Source organism: Phaenicophaeus curvirostris, unplaced genomic scaffold (genome assembly GCF_032191515.1).
Source record: "Phaenicophaeus curvirostris isolate KB17595 unplaced genomic scaffold, BPBGC_Pcur_1.0 scaffold_69, whole genome shotgun sequence".
Classification (NCBI taxonomy): domain Eukaryota; kingdom Metazoa; phylum Chordata; class Aves; order Cuculiformes; family Cuculidae; genus Phaenicophaeus; species Phaenicophaeus curvirostris.
This window is the reverse complement of record NW_027206691.1, coordinates 499,163-515,517: the sequence shown is the minus strand read 5'-3', so window position 1 is coordinate 515,517 and position 16,355 is coordinate 499,163. Positions and strand designations below refer to the sequence as shown.

At 57.3% G+C, this 16,355-nt stretch overlaps 1 protein-coding gene across 3 annotated transcripts; it reads right to left on the bottom strand.

The window, feature by feature from the left end:
* Positions 1-543: 543 nt before the first annotated feature.
* On the bottom strand, positions 544-7,795 carry HEPACAM (hepatic and glial cell adhesion molecule). 3 transcript variants are annotated; one of them, XM_069881756.1, is made up of 7 exons: positions 7,621-7,794; positions 2,969-3,310; positions 2,461-2,742; positions 2,246-2,351; positions 1,293-1,366; positions 1,138-1,208; positions 544-1,051 (listed from the first exon to the last, which is right to left on the bottom strand). In XM_069881756.1, the coding sequence occupies exons 1-7, from the start codon at positions 7,703-7,705 to the stop codon at positions 764-766; spliced, it is 1,248 nt and encodes a 415-aa protein (XP_069737857.1). In that variant the 5' UTR covers positions 7,706-7,794; the 3' UTR covers positions 544-763. The 3 variants fall into 3 exon arrangements, with proteins under 3 accessions (XP_069737857.1, XP_069737858.1, XP_069737856.1); XM_069881757.1 differs by having other exon boundaries at positions 2,258-2,351; positions 7,621-7,793; XM_069881755.1 differs by having other exon boundaries at positions 1,138-1,366; positions 2,258-2,351; positions 7,621-7,795.
* Positions 7,796-16,355: the final 8,560 nt, after the last annotated feature.

Sequence of the window (16,355 nt, the reverse complement as noted above, 5' to 3'; positions counted from 1 at the left end):
CGCTCTCTTTTATGCATGCATACCCTCTGCATGCCCTCTTGCACCCTTTGGCCACGTGCCCTCTGCATATCTTCTTGCGTGTTCAGTGCATGCTCTCTCTGCACACTTCGTGCATGTCCTCTCCACATATTCTGCGCACGCTGCTGCGCGTGACCCCCCCATGCCTGCTGGGTAGGCTCTTTCTGCATGTTGCATGCGTGCCGTCTTGCACACTCTGTGCACTGTTTGCTCTGTGCATGCTTTCTGCCTGCTCCCGCGCAGGGAGTATCCCTCTGCACCCTCTGTGCATGCTCCCTCTGCATCCCCCATGCATACGCTCTCTGAAAGCCCTGCTGCACACTCCTCGTGTGCTCTCCTTGCACGCTCTATCCACCCGTTCCGTGCATGCCCACCTGCATGCGGTGCACATGCTTTCTCTGCATGGTGCGCATGCCCTCTCACATGGTCTGCGTCTGCTGTCTGTGCAGCGCGTGCAGGCTCTCTCCGCATGCTCCACACATGTCCTCTCGCACAGCGTCTCCACGCACTGTGTGCACACTCCTGGAAAGCGTGCTCCTGTGTGCTCCCTGCGTGCTCGTCCCGGCGAGAAATCCATTCAAGCGGCGCCCCGGGAAGGCAGGGGATGGAAGAGGGGAGCTCCGGGTGGGATCAATAGCAAATTAGTGACTTTACGCCCAGCCGAGCGACGCCCGGTGGTGGGAGTGGGGCTGAGCCAGTGTCCCCGCTCGCTCGCCTCCGCCAAAGTGCACACGTGTCCTGGCCGTCAGGCGCTGATCTCCACAGCATTGGCCTCCTCCTGCTCCCGGATGACATGGACACCAGCAGTCCGCAGCAGCCGTGGGGCACCCCGGGAACGCGCCGGTGAACCCGGTGGCGACCTGTGCGTCCGCGTTGAGGCAGGCGAACGAGCCGGTGAGCGATGATAGCGGCGAGTGGAACGCCCCACGGGCCCCGGTGAGCGACCGGCAGCTGGGATGGGCGAGCTGGCGTAACCTGGTTCGATCGCGGCACGGGGTTCAGGTGGCGAATCCTCCTCGGCCTCTGGTGAGTCCTGCCAAGAGCCAAAGGTGGACGAGTGGGCGAAGCGTGAGGGATCTGGCCTTATGGCGCAAAGCCAGGGCGCTGCCAGCTGCTCACCTTGTCCTTGAGGATGTAGAGGGCCACTGGATTCTTGCGCTCGTGCTCTCCGCTCCGTGGGATGCCCTCGGCTGTGGGGAGGCAAGGCGGTGCTGACCGCACCAGCAGCGCTGGCATCCCCAACCCGCCACTGCCACAGCGAGGCCGACACTCACCCTCATGCTTCATGCGCTCCTCGTCCTGCTCGGGGTACTCGGAGGCCGGTTGCGGCTCTGCTTGGTGCTTCTCCCTGTGGAAGGGAAAGGGGATGGGGCAGCACCATGGGGTGGGGAATGGCCTGCAGTTCAACAGGGAAAGGGCTCAGTGCTGCAGAGAGGGAGAGATGGACAGAGTGGGATGGGATGGGATGGGATGGGATGGGATGGGATGGGATGGGATGGGATGGGATGGGATGGGATGGGATGGGATGGGATGGGATGGGAGAGACGAGACGAGACGAGACGAGACGAGACGAGACGAGACGAGACGAGACGAGACGAGACAGGACTGGATGGCATGACATGGCATGGCATGAGGTGGTATGGTATGGTATGGTATCACAGAATCACAGAATCACCTGGTTGGAAAAGACCTACCGGATCATCAAGTCCAACCATTCCCATCAACCACTAAACCATGTCCCTCAGCACCTTGTCCACCCATCTTTTAAACACCTCCAGGGAAGGTGACTCAACCACCTCCCTGGGCAGCCTCTGCCAGTGCCCAATGAGCCTTTCTGTGAAGAATTTTTTCCTAATGTCAAGCCTGAACCTCCCCTGGCAGAGCTTGAGGCCATTCCCTCAAGCCATTCTGTATGGTATGGTATGGTATGGTATGGTATGGTATGGTATGGTATGGTATGGTATGGTATGGTATGGTATGGGATGGGATGGGATGGGATGGGATGGGATGGGATGGGATGGGATGGGATGGGATGGGATGGGGTGGGATGGGATGGGATGGGACAAGATGGGATGGGATGGAATGAGTGGAATAGGTTGGGACAAGATGAGTTGAGATTGAATGGGAGGGATCAGGAGAGAGAGATCAAGGCAGGATGGACTGGGACAAGTTGGGATGGAAGAAGCTTGAACAGGGTAAGAGGAACCCGCTTTGTCTCCCACTTTACCCACAGCCGTACCTCTTGGAGGGTTTCCAGCAGGCACAAACTGTCACCAGGGTGACAAGGAGGAAGATGCCGCCCGTGGAGAGGATGATGTAGAGGGAGCTCCGGCCTGGGGGAGAGGAATGAGGGGACACAACAGTCCCCCCAGATTTTAGCAGGGGACATCTGCAAGTGATGGGCAGCCCCAGGGGTGCAGGATGGAGGAATGGGTGGCTTACGGTAGACAGTGATCTTCACAGGGACACTGCGGCTGTGACTGATGGGGTTCTCCACCAGGCAGCTGTAGACATCATCATCAGCCATGAGGACACGGGTAATAGTGAGGATCTTCTGGTCAGGAGAGAGGAGCAGGCGGGAGTCATTGCTCAGTGGCCGCCCATCCTTCAACCAGGTATAGGTGGGTTTGGTGCCATTCTCGTGTGAGCAGTTGAGAGTGAAGAACTCGCTGAGCTCCAGCACCGTTGAGGAGGCCACCAGCACTTGCGGCTTCGAGATGGGGACTGTGGGCAAGCAGAGCAACCAGACTGATGGCACACCACAGAGGACAGATGGGCCCAGGGAATGGGATAAAGCAACTCAAAACCCCACCAGGGCCATAGCTTGGCTGCATGGGGTAGCTGAACCCCCCAAACCACCTCCCAGCTGGAGAAAACCCTCCCAAAAAGCCAGCAGGGTAGACATTCCATGAAGAATCCAATCTCCACTGAACATCTTTCCTGCACTTACTATCCACGGTGAGGTTGATGGTCTTTTCACCAGTGAAGGTGTCGTCGGTGATGGACACCTCCACCTCATAAGCACCTTCATCGGCCAGCTGCAAGGGGCTGATGAGCAATGAGCCGTTCTCCAGCACCTGGATGCGGTCACGGTAATCGGGTCGTAGATTGCCAATGATCTCGGTGCCAATGGACTGGACGACAGTGACAGGCTTGTCACGCTTCAACTGCCACTTGACCACCGGTTTGTCAGCGCTGGCACTGGTGTAGCGCACCGACAGCAGCGCTGCTTTGCCCGCTGTGCCACGCACCAACGGTGTGGGGCTGGTGATGTTCACTCCTGCCAGGAGACCTTGGGGTGGGGAGAGACAGTGGGGTGGCAAGTCCAGGCAGGCTGCCTGGTCCTCCAAGCTCAGAAAAAAATAATAGAATGATAGAATGACTAGCTTAGAAAAGACCCACTGGATCATCGAGTCCAACCATTCCCATCAATTGCTAAACCATGCCCCTCAGTGCCTCTTCCAGCCGTCTCTTAAACCCCACCAGGGAAAGTGATTCAACCACCTCCCTGGGCAGCCTCTGCCAGTGCCCAATGACCCTTTCTGTGAAATATTTTTTCCTGATGTCCAGCCTGAACCTCCCCTGGCGGAGCTTGAGGCCATTCCCTCTTGTCCTGTCCCCTGTCCCTTGGGAGAAGAGCCCAGCTCCCTCCTCTCCACAACCTCCTTTCAGGCAATTGTAGAGAGCAACGAGGTCTCCCCTCAGCCTCCTCTTCTCCAGGCTAAACAACCCCAGCTCTCTCAGCCGTTCCTCATAAGGCCTGTTCTCCAGCCCCCTCACCAGCTTTGTTGCTCTTCTCTGGACTCACTCCAGAGCCTCAACATCCTTCTTGTGGGGAGGGGCCCAGAACTGAACACAGGATTCGAGGAGCGGTCTCACCAGTGCCAAGTCCAGAGGGAGAAGAACCTCCCTGGACCTGCTGGTCACGCCGTGTCTGATACAAGCCAAGATGCCATTGGCCTTCTTGGCCACCTGGGCCCCTGCTGGCTCATGTTCAGTCGCTGTCAACCAACACCCCCAGGTCCCTCTCCTCCAGGCAGTTTCCAGCCAGACTTCTCCTAGTCTGGAGCTGCTCAGGGTTGTTGTGCCCCAAGTGCAGGACCCGGCATTTGGCCTTGTTAAACCTCATCCCATTGGTCTCAGCCCATGGATCCAGCCTGTTCAGATCCCTTTGGAGCCTCCCGACCCTCCAGCAGATCGACACTTCCACCCAGCTTAGTGTCATCCGCAAACTTGCTAAGGGTGCACTCGATGCCTTCATCAAAAATGGGGAATCCCCTCCCAGAGAAGAGATGAGCGGCCTAGAAATGCTTCAACCATACTGGGACACTGAACCACTGCGCGTGTGAGTGGTTTGGCCAACACTTTTATCTTGAAAAGATGCATTGGTAGTGCACCCAGGTCACTGCAGAGCTTTGCAAGAATTCCTGCATTGCTGCAAAACTGCACCAAGGGGTGGGAGTGCTGCTGCAGCCAGGCAGATGCAACTCTCCGCAAAGATGTACACATCGCAACCCAAGAATGCATGGGAGGAGAGCACTCTACAGGAACCCCCTCCCAGAGAAGTGCTGAGTGCCCCCAGAATACTTCACCTGTGCCAGGACACCAAACTACCATGCGAGTGGGTGGTTGGCCCAACCCTTTCATGTCCAGTTCTGGAATCCTCAACATAAGAAGTATACGGAACTGTTGGAATGGGCCCACAGAAGGGCTTACAAGGGTTGTCTGAGGGCTGGAGCACCTCCCATATGAGGACAGGCTGAGAGAGTTGGGGTTGTTCAGCCTTGAGAAGAGAAGGCTCCAGGGAGATCTTAGAGAAGATTCCAGTACTGAAAGGGGCTCCCGGGAAAGCTGGGGAGGAACTCTTTACAAAGACGTGGAGTGATAGGAAGAGGAGGAACGGCTTTCAGTTGGAGACGGGAAGATTTAGACAGGACATAAGGAGGAAATTCCTCTCAATGAGGCTGGGGAGGCCCTGGCCCAGGTTGCCCAGAGCAGGGGTGGCGGCCCCATCCCTGGAGGGGTTCAAGGCCAGGTTGGATGGGGCTTGGAGCCCCTGATCCAGTGGGGGGTGTCCCTGCCCATGGCAGGGGGTGGATCTGGGTGGGCTTTGAGGTCCCTTCCAACTCAAACAATTCCATGATTTGAGGATCCTATGAACCTGAAAAGCCCATTGATGCGGGAGGCCTCCTTCATCAGGGTCACTGCAGGGCTTTGCAGAGATGGCTCCATTGCCCCTAAAGTGCATGGGGGGTGGGAGCACTCCTGCATCCAGGCTGACGCAACCCTTTGAAAAATGCATCCATCACCCCAAAAAGTGCATTGGGCACAGGAGAGCAGTGCAACCCTTTGCAAAGGTACAGGCGTCACCCCCAAAACTGCATAGGGGGTGGGGGTGCTTCTGCACCCAGGATGATGCAACCAATCTTCTGCAAAAATGCACGCATCAACCCCCCAAAATGCATGGGAGGGTGGGAGTGCTGCTGCAGCTGTGTAGATGCAACTTTCTGCAAAGATGTGTCATAGAATCACAGAATCTCCCGAGAGGGAAGGGAACCACAAGGACCATCAAGTCCAACTCCTGTCCCTGCACAGGACAACCCCTCAATTCACACTGTGGGGCTGAGGGCGTTGGCCAAAAGCTTCTGGAATATTGTCAGCCTTGAGACTGCTTCCCTGGGAGCTGTTCCTGCGCTCCACCACCCTCTGGGGGAAGAACCTTTTCCCAATGTCCAACCTAACCCTGCCCTGGCATCTTCATGCCATGCCCTCATGTCCAGAGGGAAGAGCTCAGTGCCTGCTCCTCCTGCTCCCTGTGTGAAGAAGATGCAGAGCATGATGAGGTTTCCCCTCAGTCTCATCTTTTCCAGGCTGATCAGACCAAGGGACTTCAGCCACTTCTCATACACTTCCCCTCTAAACTCTTAAACTCTGTGCCCTCCTCTGGACACTCCAGCAGCTTTAGATCCTTTTTATCCTGTGGCTCCCAAACTGTCCCCCGTGCTCAAGGTGGGGCCCCAGTGCGGAGCAGAGCGGGACAATCCCCTCCCTCGCTTGGCGAGCGATGCCGTGCTGGATGCACCCAGGACGTGGTTGGCTGCCAGGTCACTGCTACCTCGTGGCCGACTTGCCATGGACCAGAACCCCCTGATCCCTTTCTGCAGGGCTGCTCTCCAGCCTCGCGCTCCCCGGGCTGTCCGTCCATCCGTGTCCCAGGGGCAGAACAAGGCCCTCGCCCCAGTTAAACTCCCTGCGGTCGTGATTGCCCATCTCTCCCGTTTGTCCGATCCCTCTGTGGGGCCTCTCTGCTCTCCGGGGTGTCAGCAGCTCACCCCGAAAATGAACAAGGGTGCACGCCCCTCACCCAGGTCAATGTGATGCCTTGCAAAGGTGCATGCATCACCCCAAAACCTGCAGCTGCGGGTGGGAGTACTCTGCATCCAGGGTGATGTCACCCTTTGAAAAGGTGCATCTATCATCCCAAAAATTGCACGGCGGGTATCTTTGCATCCCCCTTCTCTCCAGCCCCACAATTCCAGTTCAGCCAAACCCCTCTCTAGTTGCAGAACTGCATGATGGTGCACGGACAATGCTCCTTGCTGCTGGTTTTAAGACAAAAAAGGCAGGGAAAAGTGGATAAGACTGATTTTTTTGGAGGGACGGACCCCAAAAAGAGCCTCTCTCACTGAAACACTGCAGCTTCATTCCCCCAGTCCAGGAGTCCCATCCATGAAGCCCCATCCGGATGCCGTCATCCGACAGCCAACAAACCTCAGATTGAAGAGGGGGGGAGAGTGGGAAAACCATCTGGGGAGGGTGAAGCGGGAGCAAGAAAGGCTTTAAACAAACCCGAAAAGTCATGGGACCTATTGATATGCAGCGTCCGTCCGTCCCCACTGGCAGCTCGGAGCTTGGCCCTGGAAACTTGTCCTGATCCAAAAAATTTAGGGGACCTCCCCTAGGGAAAACCTTGGCATGGGATGAGCATGTCTTTTGTAATGCATCCTTGCACCTTGCGCATCCCCAAATCACTGGTTTTTAACCATTCCTTCCCTTTTTTAACCCAATAGCTATTTCTTCTCTGCTCTGGGTAATAAATTCTGGAGTTCATTACTAAATAAGGGAATTAATTAATAAATCAGGCACTATCCCCATCTCCTACAGTGTCCATGTCCTAGGGATAGCAAATGGCAGAAAACCTAGAAATGGGGTGGAAAAGGGCTTTTGGGGAAAGCTGAAGGATGGGAAAGAAAATGGAGTTGGGAATGCTGGAAAAATGAGCAAAGAAGGGCTTTGAGGTGAAAATGAAAAACTAGTGAGAAGCTTGACGGGGGGCACTGCTGGGTCCACTCCCCAGCAAGAAAACTGTCTGGAAAACTGTTTTTCCCAGTTTTTATTCCCAGTTTCCCCCTCCTCTTTTCCCTCTCCCAAGCGAAGGGGCAGCCCAACGGCGCAGCACACCCTCCCACCCCCATCACTGGGTACCAGCACCCTCCTCGCTCCCCACCGAATCCTCCATCTGCAAAAACCCCACACCAGGGAAAACAAGGAAAACCCATGGAAAAGGATGAAAACCCATGGAAAACTGGGCAAGCTCCTTACCTGTGTGCAGCACCAGGAGCCAGGTCACCGGCAGCAAGCAGGGGGGAGCGGGGTGGCCCCGCGGGGCGGCCAGCGCTCCCCACATTTCAGGCAGGCTCGCCCCCCGAGTCGCTCCGCTTCCCCACTCTGGGCACGTCCCTCAGCGCTCCCGGTCTGGCATTCAGCCCAGCTCATTTATTTTTTCTCTCTTTTTTTTTTTTTTTTGTTTTTGTTCTCTCCTTTCTCAATAGAGCCCTGTGTCCAGGCGGCTTCGCCTCCCTGGCGGCCTTGAGCTGACATTTTTTTGGGTAGAAAACACTCTGATTTGCAGTTTTCCCCCCATTGCAGCCCTCCAGCTCCACAATTGCCCCACCCTGGGGTGATGCTTGAGGCTGTGGGTGTCACCCCACCGAGCCCAACTAAGGTTTGCCAGCCCTCCAGGATAATCCCACACGATTTAGGGCTCTGAGCATCCCATAAATGCGGGTGGTGGGGACATTTTTCAAACCATTTTTAAAATTCCTCCTTTTTATTTTTTTTTTCCCCTTTCCCGGCTTTAAAAAGAAGCCACAGCCGTATCCAGGCTTCGTTCCAGCTCTGATGCCAATTAGCACTGGTTCCCCAGGCATCGCTGAATAGGACAGTGGGATGCAGGGCCGCATGCCCAGCACCGCCCCCCCCGCGCTGAGAACTGCCCCGCTCAGCACCCCAGTGAGACCCCTGCCCCAAAGGGCATCCCTGGCCTGAGAGGGAATCAAGGCCTCCCAGGATCCCATTCCAGAGGAATGGAGGGACATAACGAGCAGTCACTATTCCAAAAAGTGGAATATGCTTTATTTAAGCTAAAGTCAGGTTCAGTTTCATCCCAGTAACTGTATTTTCTGGAAGGGGCCCTTCCAAGTCAGGACACGCCATGGTTCGATGATTTCTCATCCTGCTGCATTGGGCAGGTTCAGGGCTGCTGTGCTGGGCCCTTCTCTTCTCTCTCCCACCCTTCCTCCTCATGCTCCACTTCCACGTCTCTCACGCCCTTCCAGGGCCACCCGACCCTCCCTGCCACGGGGCCAAGTCACAGGGGGACCCTCTGTGACCTCACTTTGGGACCCCACCCTGCACCGCGTGTGGTGACCGCGGGTGCAGCCCCCAGCCCTCAGTGTCCGCCAGGACAGCGCCGGGACAGGCAGCAGAGCTCACAGCTCCCGAGCAGAGCTCACGCCTCACCCCGTGGTGCCGAAGCGCCTCCCTCGATCGGTCCTTACCCTGACCCCAAGGATGGCAGCGAGACCTCCCAGCCAACCTGGGGTGTCCCTGTGGGAGGACGTGTCTCCCCAGGTGAGCAGCTCTGCCCCGCAGCCCCATGAGGGGCATATGGAGCAGCCCCTAAAGATCAGTGGGTGAGGGGCCCTGGTGGGCTGGGCAGGACTCAACATCAGTCCCTCTGCTCCGCTCTTGTGCAACCCCATCTGGAGCCCTGTGTCCAGTTCTGGAGTCCTCAGCACAGGAAGGACATGGAGCTGTTGGGACGGGTCCAGAGGAGGCCACGAGGAGGACCCAAGGGCTGGAGAACCTCCCGCACGAGGACAGGCTGAGGGAGTTGGGGCTGTTCAGCCTGGAGAAGAGAAGGTCCCAGGGAGACCTTAGAGCAGCTTCCAGTCCTGAAAGGGGCTCCAGGAATGCTGGGGAGGGGCAGGGATAAGATGAGGGGAATGGTTTCGAACTGAAAGAGGCAAGATTCAGGTGATATCTTAGGAAGAAATATTTTCCTGGGAGGATGGGGAGGCCCTGGCATAGGTTGACCAGAGAAGTCGTGGCGCTGCCCCATCCCTGGAGGTGTTCAAGGTCAGGTGGGATGGTCTTTGGGACACCCTGATCCAGTGGGAGGTGTCCTTGCCCATGGCATTGGGTGGAAATGGATGGCTTTGAGGTCCCTTCCAACACAAAGCATTCCAGGATTCTGTGGATCATTGGGCTGGCATGGCCTCACTGTCCCTGCTTAGAGGGTTCCTGCTGTCCCTGAGCAGGGATGATGTGAGGGCTGCACTCCAGGGTCCCCGCAGCAGCTCCAGCCCCCAGGCCCCCAGACAGCCCTGGCTCGCTCGAGGGCCAGCACACGGTGCCCATGAGCCCAACCTTCTTCCCTCCCGCTGGGCCCCTCTTCTCCTCCTCCCCTGGGCAGTGACTGCAGCCCCTGCTGCCGGCTCTGCTGCGGGCGCTGACGGGCGCCTCTGTCCAGGGCTGCTCGTGCTGCCCACCCGCACAGCACGACCACGGCTCCCGTTGGGACGTCTCTACCCTCCCTTCCTTCCTCCATAGGTGGTTGAAAAGTATCTGGAAAGAGCAGAGAAGACAGACATTGTCCTCGTGGCCATTGAGGCCATGAGAGACTCAAGCCGCTTTCAGAGGGAGGCAACACAACTCATGCAGGATGTGGTCATGCACGACTCTGCCTTCTGGCTGGCGGAGGTAGGTGGCCCATAGCAAGGTTGCCCTTCCCTTGAGCCCTCCCAGACCCTGCTCCTCCCTCCAGCCCTCCCAAATCCAGCAGTCTCCAGCACCTGAATCCCGCAGAGGGATGGAAAGGGCAGCTGAGGCTCCAGGGGCAGAACCATCTTCACTTGGGTCTCCTTCAGGTACCCAAGATCATGACCTGCATCCACGAAAATATGACACAACTCAGCTCAGAGCCAGCCCGGGAGATCATGGAGTCACTTCTTTTCCTGATGACAAAGCTCTACCCCAATGAAGTTGCCACAACGTTGTGGGGGATGTTTCCACCAGATGACAGGTACGAGCTCCGTCAGCCTTGAGGGTTGATCCTAGTGGGGAGAGGGACCCGGAGACTCTCTAGAAGCCAGAGTCAAGAGTCAAGCCAGCCCAGCTGAGGGCAAGGTCCATGTCCTGCAGGGCTGCCCCAGGCAGGGTTGCAGTGGCCGAGGCTGCCCTGCTGACGGAGCGCTCTGCCTTGCAGCTCTGCCCTGCCTCTCTGGGGCCTCATGTCCTTCATGCCCCGGACGGTGCAGGAGCTTTTGAAGGAGATGTTCCTGCTGTTGCAAGACGAAGAGGAGAAGGACTGTGATGCTCTCCCTCAGGACACCTGCATCCTTTTCCTGGCTGTGAGTTTACAGGAAAGCTCCAATGTCCTTGTTCTCAGCTCCTGGTTGAACCAGGAGCTTCAAGGTGCCAGGTCACTCACTGCTGCCTTTCTTCCAGATGCTGGCCTGCAAGGATTGGAAAAATGAGGATCTGGGAGGAAAATACAATATCTGGAGGATTCTGAGGCACTCCAGCCTGGTGACGCTCTCGCTGGTGCTCAGGGCCCTTCTGAGGCTGTCGGAGAGAGCCGAGATGGTGAGAGAGGTGTTGGGAAGGGGAGCCCCATTGGCAGCCAGGGGCCAGGACAGTGGGGAAGGTGGGATTCAGTTGGTGAAGTGGCAGCTCCAAACGCTCTCCCTGCCCTGGTGGGGCCTGGGGGCTGCCTGGGGAGTTTCCAGGCATGGACCTGTCAGCTTGACCACTGGGCCTGGGAAGGTCATGGACGAGGTCCTCTTAGAAGCTTTGCTAAAGAATATAGAGGTGATTGGAGACAGCCAACACGGCTTCACCATGGGCAAGTCCTGCCTGACCAACCCAGTGGCCTTGTACGATGGAGTGACCACATCAGTGCAGACGGGAAATGCAGTGGATGTCATCTCCCTGGACTTGTGTAAAGCCTCGGAGACAGTCCCTCAGCACATCGTTCTCTCTGAACTGGAGAGAGCGAGATGGGGCTTTGATGGGTGGAGTGTTGGGTGAATGAGGAATCCCAGGCACTAACACAGGCTTGGTGGAGAATGAATTGGGAGCAGCCCTGAGGAGAAGGACTTGGGGTGCTGGGGGATGAGAAGATCTACTTGAGCCAGAGATGTGTGCTTGCAGCCCAGAAAGCCAAACTGTGCCCTGGGCTGCATCCAAGCAGTGGGACGAGCTGGGCCTGGGAGGGGATTCTACCCCTCTACTCCGCTCTGGTGGGAACCCACATGGAACCCAGCGCTCTGATGTCCTGTAAGGTATGGGAGACCCTAGCACAGGTGACCCAGAGAAGTCGTGTCTGCCCCACCCTGGGAGGCATTCAAGGCCAGGCTGGATGGGTCTTTGAGCACCCTGATTGAGCGGGAGGTGTCAAAAATGAATCAGTGCGTGGGTTCAAAATGGATGCATTTGAGGTCCCTTCCAACGCAAATCATTCCAGGATTCTGTGTGTCTTTGGGCTGGCATGGCCTCACTGTCCCTGCTTAGAGGGTTCCTGCTGTCCCTGAGCAGGGATGATGTGAGGGCTGCACTCCCAGGTCCCTCCAGCAGCTCCAGCCCCCAGGCCCCCAGACAGCCCTGGCTCGCTCGAGGGCCAGCACACGGTGCCCATGAGCCCAACCTTCTTCCCTCCCGCTGGGCCCCTCTTCTCCTCCTCCCCTGGGCAGTGACTGCAGCCCCTGCTGCCGGCTCTGCTGCGGGCACTGACGGGCGCCTCTCTCCAGGGCTGCTCGTGCTGCCCACCCGCACAGCACGACCACGGCTCCCGTTGGGACATCTCTACCCTCCCTTTCTTCCCCAATAGGTACTTGCACGGCATCTCCTGCCATTAGAGAAGACAGATTTTGTGCTCCTGGCCATTGAGGAGTTGACAGACGCAAGCCTCTATAACGTGGAAGCAATACTACTCATGCAGAAGGCAATCCTGAAAGCTCCTGCCTTCTGGCTGGTGGAGGTAGGTGGCCCATAGCAAGGTTGCCCTGCGCTTGAGCTCTCCCAGACCCTGCTCCTCCCTCCAGCCCTCCCAAATCCAGCAGTCTCCAGCACCTGAATCCCGCAGAGGGATGGAAAGGGCAGCTGAGGCTCCGGGGCAGAACCATCTTCACTTGGGTCTCCTTCAGGTACCTGAGATCATGCCCTGCATCTATGGAAATATGACAGAGCTCAACGCACAGCCAGCCCGGGAGATCATGGAGTCACTTCTTGTACTGATGACAAAGTACTATCCCAATGAAGTCTCCACAATGTTGTGGAGGATGTTTCCACCAAATGAAAGGTAGGAGCTTCGTCAGCCTTGAGGGTTGATCCCTGTGGGGAGAGGGACCCAGAGTCTCCCTGGATGAAAGAGCCAAGAATGTCCAAAGGAGGCCACTAGGATGGTCCAAAGGCTGGAGCACCTCCTGTACACGGACAGGCAGAGAGAGTTGGGGTTGGAGCCCCCTGATTCAGTGGCAGGTGTCCCTGCCCATGGAAGGGGTTGGAACTGGATGGGCTTAAACCCCTTGAAGCCCAAACCATTCCATGATTCTGTGACTCTAAAACTGCAGGACAGCCCTGGGGAGCAGGGCCCTCCTTCCCACCACGCTATCCAGCCCCACAAAAGCCCTGCAGAAGGCAAAGCTGGAAAAGCCAGCCAAGAGTCGAAGGTCCCCAAGTTGAGGAAGGGTTTAGAGGAGAGGCTGAAGTCCCTTGGTCGGTTCAGCCTGGAGAAGAAGAGACTGAGGGGAGACCTCACTGGACTCTGCATCTTCTTCACATGGGGAACAGGAGGAGCAGGCTCTGAGCTCTTGCCTCTGGATGTGAGAGCATGGCAGGAAGATGGCACAAGAGGGTTAGGTTGGATGTTGGGAAAAAGTTCTTCCCCCAGAGATCAATGGAGCACTGGAACAGCTCCCCAGGGAAGCAGTCACGGCACCGAGCCTGATAATAGTCAGGAAGCCTTTGGCCAACACCCTCAGGCCCACGGTGTGAACGGTGGAGTTGTCCCGTGCAGGGACAGGAGTTGGACTCAATGGTCCTTGTGGGTCCCTTCCTGCTCAGGACATTCCATAATTCAGCAGGCTTCAGCCAGCCCAACAACGAACACCTCCTTGCTCCTCTCCTGCTGCCCCAGGCCGGGCTGTGGTGGCCGAGGCTGCCCTGCTGATGGAGCGCTCTGCCTTGCAGCTCTGCCCTGCCATTCTGGGAGATCATCTTCTCCGTGCCTGAGACACTGGAGGGGCTTTTGAAGGGGCTGACCCTGCTCCTGCGGGACAAACAAGTGGAAGGCACCGACGTTCTCCCTGAGGACTCCTGCATCCTGCTCTTGGCTGTGAGTTTTAAGGAAAAGCCCAAGGGCCCTTGTTCTCAGCTTCTGGTGGAACCAGGAGCTTCATGGTGCCAGGTCACTCACTGTTGCCTTTCTTCCAGGTGATGGCCTGCAGGGACTGGGAAAATGAGGGTATTGCAGCTACGCACCCCATCTTGAGGAGCCTGAGGCGTTCAAGTCCAGTGACACCCTCGCTGGTGCTCAGGGCCCTTCTGAGGCTGTCGGAGAGAGCCGAGATGGTGAGCAGGGCGTTGGCAAGGGGACCCACATTGGCAAGCAGGGGCTGGGACTGTGTGGGCAGTGGGATTCGAGTGGTGCAGTGACAGCTCCAAGTGCCCTCCTTGCCCTGGTGGGGTCTGGAAGCTGCCCAGGCAGTTTCCAGGCACGGACCTTTCAGCCCAACCACTGTGCCAGGGAAGGTCATGGAACTGACCTCTCTTGCCAGGGCTGCTCGTGCTGCTCACCCGCGCAGCATGACCACCACTCCAGCTGGGACATCTCCATCCTCCCTTCCTTCCTCCACAGGTACTTGGATGGTATCTCCCATCACCAGAGGACACAGAAGACCTTGTCGTGTCCATTGCGGTGATGAGGGACTCCAGCATCTTTCGCAAGGAGTTTATGAGACTCATGCATGATGCGTTTATAAAAAACCCTGCCTTCTGGCTGGGAGAGGTAGGTGGCCCATGGCAAGGTTGACCTTCCCTTGAGAACTGCAAGAACCTGCTCCTCCCTCTGTCCCTCCCAAATCCGGGCCACTCGGACTCCTGAAGCCACCTGAATAGGGCGGGGAGGGATGGAAAGGGCAGCTGAGGCTCCAGGGGCAGCAACATCCTCACCTGCGTCTCCCTTCCAGATACCAAACATCATGGCCTACATCCATGAAAGCCTGGGACACCTCCACTCGAGATCAGCTGGAGAGACGGTGGGGTCCCTGCTGTTCAGGATGACCAAGTACTACCCCATGGAAGTTGCCACAACGTTGTGGAGGATGTTTCCTCCAACTGACAGGTACTGGCTCCAAAAGCCTTGAGGGTTGATCCTTTTGGGGAGAGGGGCCCAGAATCAATGTGGATGACAGAGCTACGAAAGTCCAAAGGAGGCCACAAGGATTCTCTGAAGGCTGGAGCACCTCCCATACACGGACAGGTGGAGAGGAGGATCTGAGGAGAATTTAGAGCAGCTTCCCCTCCTGAAATGGGCTCCAGGATAGCTGGGGAGGGGCTCTTGATCAGGGATCGGAGGGAGATGACGAGGGGAAAGGTCTTGAGCTGATAGAGGGGAGATCAAGATTTCAGGAAGAAATGTTTCTGTGAGGGTGGGGAGGTAATGACTCAGGAAGCCCGGAGAAGTCCTGGCTGCCCCCTCCTTAGAGGCCAGGATTCAGCACGCTTCTGCCAGCCCAACAACGAACACCTCCTTGCTCCTGTCCTGCTGCCCAGGCCAGCCCAGCCGAGGGCCAGGGCCATGTCCTGCAGGGCTGCCCCAGGCCGGGCTGTGGTGGCCGAGGCTGCCCTGCTGATGGAGCGCTCTGCCTTGCAGCTCTGCCCTGCCACTCTGGGACCTCATCTTCTGCGTGCCCCAGACACTGGAGGGGCTTTTGAAGGGGCTGTCCCTGCTCCTGCGGGACAAACTGGACGAGGGCTGTGATCTTCTCCCTGAGGACTCCTGCATCCTGCTCTTGGCTGTGAGTTATCAGGAAAAGCCCAAGGGCCCTTGTCCTCAGTTACTGGTGGAACCAGGAGCTTCATGGTGCCAGGTCACTCAGTGTTGCCTTTCTTCCAGGTGATGGCCTGCAAGGACTGGGAATATGAGGACACTGCAGCAACGTACACTATCTGGTGGGGTCTGAGGCATTCAAGTCCAGCGACGCTCTCGCGGCTGCTCAGCGCCCTTCTGAGCCTGTCGGAGAGAGCCAAGATGGTGAGCAGGGCATTGGCAAGGGGACACACATTAGCAAGCAGGGGCTGGGGCAGTGCGGGCAGTGGGGTTCAAGTGATGGAGTGAAACTCCAAACACTCTTTGCCTTGATGGGGCGGGTGAGATCCCTGGGGAATTTCTGGGCATGGACCTGTCAGCTTGACCACTGGGCCTGGGAAGGTCAAGGAACTGGTCCACCTAAAGCTTTGCTAGATCACATGGAGGTGATTGGAGGCAGCCAACACGGCTTCACCAAGGGCGAGTCCTGCCTGAGCATCCCAGTGGCCTTGTACGATGGAGTGACCACATGAGTGCAGACGGGAAATGCAGTGGATGTCATCTCCCTGGACTTGTGTAAAGCCTCAGAGACAGTCCCTCAGCACATCGTTCTCTCTGAACTGTAGAGAGCGAGATGGGGCTTTGATGGGTGGACTGTTTGGTGAATGAGGAATCCCAGGCACTAACACAATTGGGTGCAGAATGAATTGGGAGCAGCCCTGAGGAGGAGGACTTGGGGTGCTGGGGGATGAGAAGATCCACGTGAGGCGGCCACATGCGCTGACAGCCCAGAAAGTAAAACCATGTCGTGGGCAGTGGGGCCAGCAGGGTGAGGGAGGGGTTCTGCCCCTGTGCTCTGCTCTGGTGAGAGCCACCCTGGAGCCATTTGCTCTTTTCCTGTGAGGGCGGGGAGGCCCAGGCATAGGTTGACCAGAGAAGTCGTGGCTGCCCCATCCTGGGAGGT

Coding starts and splice junctions, on each gene's coding strand:
- HEPACAM (XM_069881755.1), bottom strand. CDS start 7,705: ATGTGGGGAGCGCTGGCCGCCCCGCGGGGCCACCCCGCTCCCCCCTGC. Junction 3,311..7,620: donor GCTCCTGGTGCTGCACACAG/GTAAGGAGCTTG, acceptor CCCCACCCCAAG/GTCTCCTGGCAGGAGTGAAC. Junction 2,352..2,460: donor TGTGAAGATCACTGTCTACC/GTAAGCCACCCA, acceptor CCTCTCCCCCAG/GCCGGAGCTCCCTCTACATC.